This window comes from Merops nubicus, unplaced genomic scaffold (assembly GCF_000691845.1).
Source record: "Merops nubicus isolate BGI_N331 unplaced genomic scaffold, ASM69184v1 scaffold12949, whole genome shotgun sequence".
NCBI lineage: Eukaryota > Metazoa > Chordata > Aves > Coraciiformes > Meropidae > Merops > Merops nubicus.
Window position 1 is genome coordinate 41,827 of NW_008631736.1, and position 3,955 is coordinate 45,781.

Genomic DNA, 3,955 nt, shown 5'->3' on the forward strand with positions numbered 1-3,955 from the left:
AGCATGCACAGTACAACTGCTGAGTAGTCTTATGCAAATTACTAACCAATCACTGCCAGTGGGAAGTTCTTCAAAATTTACTGGTAATTTTGTATATAAAAAGCTCTGAAAGTTCCTAGGCATGCTAGCTCTGGGGGAAAAGCCCCGAGCACCCAAACTCTGTGTGTGTGAGACTGGCTCTGTGCATATCAGGTACCAGACCCCATTTTGGGACAACAGATACACATGGCTCAGTCATTTTTCTCTTGCCATCAGTAAAAGTTCATCCATAGCTTCTGCTTGTGGCACTGTTCTGCATTCAAAAGCAAGTGCTGTCACTGGGATTCTACTAAATTCTCACCATCTTTCTGATAACATACATAAGTGGCTGACATGTTCTCCCATTCTCCTCTAGATATTCAAAATTAGCTCTGTGGAACAAAATGGGAAACAGATCCTTACCTCAAAGTCACACTCTTCTCCCACTGCAAATTTGGTCATGATCTCCAGCCAAGCTGCATCTACCAACTTCTCCAAAGAGACAGTGTTGTGGTGGACTATTTCCAGTACCAGTTTCTCATACCAGATGGGGAACTCCTCCTTCAAGCTGAGCAAGCACAGAAGAAGTTTTCATTATTCAGGGAAGAAAAGCCAAAATGCAAAGTAGCCTCTCATTTTGCAATTCGGGAATGTTAACAGCCAGGACAATGTCTGAGGCAGATGCCACATTAGCATCCAAACATCCAAGGGCTTTTTGCTGCCCTCCTCCCAGCACCCTCTCGAAGTGTTAATTGGCATGACAATACAAATTGTACTTGTCCTTCCCAGAAGGAACACCAGGAAGCATTCTGAAAGAGCAGCACAGAGGGTGAATCCTTCCTTGTTACTACTGCTTCCCTCATAGATGTTCAATATCTACCAAGGCCATAGCATTATTCTGGGGCATGTTACTTTAAAATTTCTGCTTCCAACAATAACATGATGCTAATGAACATTTAGCATTTTTATTCCCAGGCTGCTAACACAGTACAGAAGATCGAGGTGGGTTTACACAAGCAAAGCTTTCCAGAGAAAAATATTTTTGAGCATTTCACCATGTCATGATCTTCAAACTTTTTCATTCAGAGAAGAGAAAGGATTGTTACAAATATACCTGATGGATTTTCTTTCCAAAAGATGGGGTCAGTGAACTGACAGGAGTACTAACAAATATATTGCATAAAGCTTTCTGGCTAAAAACTCCATTTTGAGTTACTGTGAAGAGAAACGAAATACTCCACTTGTTTAAAACCCCTTTAGCTTCCAAGACTCAGGGATCCACTGCTGACACCTCAGCTATATTTGCTGTTCTACAACTGCCACGAACAAATTTAGCTTTTTAGCAAACTGCCTAAATGAACTTTTTTAATTCATACTAGTGACAGCTACTAAAGCAGCCAGGAAACTGCCTGGGAAGCTTTTAAGCCCTTTTCAAAGAGAGAAGACCAAAATCCCATTTCACAGACTTTTTCTTCCCCTTCCCACATTTAGACAGACCACAGCTAAATTTGTTATTGAGAAATCTTCCATTTACACTTCATTTAAGTTTCTTCATATTTTCAAAAGTGGCCAACCAATCCAACACTTAAACCAAAAGATCAGTGGGGTTTGACTCAGGACTGTGAGTTTATGGAGCTGGCTCTGCTCCCTCCTCTTGGACAACACTAAGGAGGGAAGACTGAAGACAGTAGTACTTCAACCCTCATAGAAATTAGGACTACTAGGCAAATAGGTTTCTTATTTGTTGCCTTTAAGGAGGTGATTCACCTGAAATGATGGGGATTTCTCCTGAGACTAACATTATTAATTCTTTTGCAAATGAATCAGAAGTGTGGATTCTTCCTGAAAGAGAGGGAGTAGAAAATTTCACCCTCTCAGGTAGTACTGCTGAGAATCTCCCCAGTTTAAATTCAGGGAAAAAACCAGCCACAGAAGTCCAAGTCATCAGTTCACAGAACAGAGAAACATGCCATTTTTTTGGCACAGTTCTTACAATTTGCTCAACACAATGTGAACCTTCTATATGTTGGTTGAGGCAAGGACTTGCACCTTCACAGAAAATTCACTTTGTGGTTCTTACCAAAGACCTGGGGCCTGTGCTGTGTGCTGGAGGAAGGGATCAGGGACAGGCAGCCCAGAGGAACAGAGTAATGACACCTGCTGGTTTCCCTTTGTTCTTTAGTGCTTCAGGTAGAGCAGATCCCCAAAATCTCACTCCAAAATCATTTTTTTATTTAGCACAACAACCGATTCCAATGCAGATCCACAGTAATCACAGCTGTGGACCCAGCTGATGTGAAACACTTCCATGGCCTCTTTTTACTGTATTTTTACTTTACCTACTTCAAATTTTATTTTTCTTTCCCCTCTGAAAAATTCCCATTACTCAAAGGGCTTTAAAACACACCAAGTATCATATGCTGATGTATTTGGGTTCAAGAAACACCAAGATACAGCACCAAGTAAACACATTACTCAACTGCATTACTGATGGCATCAAATTTGGATGTAATTTGCCTTCCACTCCAGAATGCCCAGATCTCCCTCCAGCCAACAAAAAGTTCCTTGGCTCACCCCATAAACTAGCAAGATGTACCATCCCCGGGTCTGCTCTTCTGCCCCAAAGCCTGAAGAAGACACACAGCCCCTTCTCCAGTGGTACTCACAGCTCTGCGACTTCCTGCTCCTCCTCCCAGGCCTCTTTGTGTGTCAGCTGGCTGCTTCCTGTGCTCTTGCAGGTCCAGATCCTCTCGCTGTAGCGCTCCAAACGCGCCTCGTACTCCCTGGCAGAGCCAGCAGCTCAGGAAAACAGGACTGATGCAGCAGAGAGCATAACTACAGCACCACAAGGCAACCAAATTCCACGGAATCCTTACTGCTGGAATGCACCCAGGCTGCGGATGGCTGCAGCAGTTTGAGCCCGTGGCTGCCGTGGAGGTGCTGTTAAATGCGGTCGGTTTTCACAGCAGGGTGCCTCCTGCAGCCCAAGTGCCGTTTCTGCTCAGCTCTGGTGCACAGAAGGTGCCACAGCTGAACTGCTCACGGGGCATACAGCCAGCTCAACGTCTCACGGCACTGCTAAGTCACTCCCCAGCTTTTCCAGTCCAACTCATTGGCAAACAGCACAAATAATATCCCAGTGCAGGATGGGCTGCCACTAAATGACCGACTACAACCACTGGGGAACAACTATACCACCAATGCCTTAGCACGGTGTTACAAACACCAGTCTACCCAGTGCCCTCAGTCTTTTGAGGAAAAAAAACCCCAAAGCTCTGAAACTGAAATCCCTAGGAAGGCCACCATGTTTCTAACAAGAGCAGCCTGCTGCCTTAGGACAACAGGAGGCTCCTCCTCCCCAGCCCCATCCCCTGCTTGCCATATCCCAGCCAACCTCAAGGTGAAGTTATTCTGGCCCTGAGGATTAATGGGTGCCCAGGCAAGTCCCCACGGAGCACTATGAACTACAGCATTAGCTCTGCTGTAAGCATCTCTGGCTTTGCTCTGCCCACTCCACCTAAGCAGTAATTAGCTGTCAGTGTAAACAGAGGGAAGCTACTTCATGATTTCTACGGCTAGAAAACACACAGGCACAGCCACCAGAAAAGCCAGCACGGTGTAAATCCACTCCCAGCCACCCCAGGGGAGCCTGCTGAAGTTGCAAAATGCTCACCGGTGGCAATTTCAGTGGAGAAGTTATAAGAGGCAAGAAAAGCATCCTCCCCTTCTCCTCCAGCCTGCTCTCCAGCAGAAGAGCAAGCCCTGAGCGTGGCTGTGAGCAGGAGCAGATTGCTCCACCAGCCACAGCACAGCGCCCATCCCACCCTCCAGATGCTTTGTCTTCCCAGAACATTTGAGTGCAACTCATTTTTTATTGGTTTGGGGGTTCTTTTTTTAAAACAATTTTTAATAAGAAACCAAATTACAACTTCAAGAA

The 3,955-nt window shown here is 45.2% G+C and overlaps 1 protein-coding gene across 1 annotated transcript in view; it reads right to left on the reverse strand.

Annotated features, from left to right (window-relative positions):
* BAZ1B (bromodomain adjacent to zinc finger domain, 1B) overlaps positions 1-2,801 on the reverse strand; it is a gene marked incomplete at its 5' end in the record, with an annotated part of 41,259 nt that extends 38,458 nt beyond the window's left edge. Inside the window, 2 exon segments of the mRNA XM_008947683.1 lie at positions 442-586; positions 2,685-2,801. Coding sequence (XP_008945931.1) covers positions 442-586; positions 2,685-2,801 — 262 coding nt within the window.
* Positions 2,802-3,955: the final 1,154 nt, after the last annotated feature.